Source organism: Eurypyga helias, unplaced genomic scaffold (assembly GCF_000690775.1).
Source record: "Eurypyga helias isolate BGI_N326 unplaced genomic scaffold, ASM69077v1 scaffold24321, whole genome shotgun sequence".
Lineage (NCBI taxonomy): Eukaryota > Metazoa > Chordata > Aves > Eurypygiformes > Eurypygidae > Eurypyga > Eurypyga helias.
Window position 1 is genome coordinate 2327 of NW_010231835.1, and position 596 is coordinate 2922.

The following is a 596-nucleotide window of genomic DNA, read 5'->3' on the forward strand; positions in this document are numbered from 1 at the left end:
TCAGGAAGAGTGTTTTGGCAGAGGGCATCCCCCCCGCCAGCCCCGGGGGGAGCATCGCAGGCACCCACCCGACTCCCCCTCCACAGCTCCAAAATCCCATCCTTGATGCAGCGTTTCGGAGCGCGTGCTCGTAGCCGTGGTTGCCCAAGGACGCCCGTAGTTGCCTCGGGGAATGGTTCAGCCTCCCAGCACCATCGGGGCATCGGGCCGCGAGCCGCCTGCATTACCTGGGTTGATGATGGGGAAGATCACGTCGCCGTTCCTCTGCTTAGTTTCCAGCCGATCCAGCTTCTGCTCCTCATAACGCTTCTTCCCTTCGTCCTCCTGCTCCTTTCTCACGTACTGGAAGGACAGGCTGGTAAGAACGAGGTCAGCAAAGCCACCGGCATGGCCAGGGGTGCCGAAGGGCCAGGCTAGCGCCATCCCCCCAGAGAGAACGAGCTCTGGTTTTTGGGGAGCAAAGCGAGCCATCCTACCTGGATGGGGGGAACCTCAACGACCTTGTTCACGTTCTTCAGGGACAGCGGCACGTACCACAGCGTCGCCTTGTTCGTCACCTTCTTCGCCCCTGGAGGAGAGGGGGGCAGAGGATGACC

The 596-nt window shown here is 61.9% G+C and overlaps 1 protein-coding gene across 1 annotated transcript in view; it reads right to left on the minus strand.

Moving 5' to 3' along the window:
- ACOT7 (acyl-CoA thioesterase 7) overlaps nucleotides 1–575 on the minus strand; it is a gene marked incomplete at its 5' end in the record, with an annotated part of 2647 nt that extends 2072 nt beyond the window's left edge. Inside the window, 2 exons of the mRNA XM_010161242.1 lie at nucleotides 228–342; nucleotides 477–575. Of these exons, the coding sequence (XP_010159544.1) occupies nucleotides 228–342; nucleotides 477–575 (214 nt within the window). The remainder of the gene's footprint in view (nucleotides 1–227; nucleotides 343–476) is intronic.
- Nucleotides 576–596: the final 21 nt, after the last annotated feature.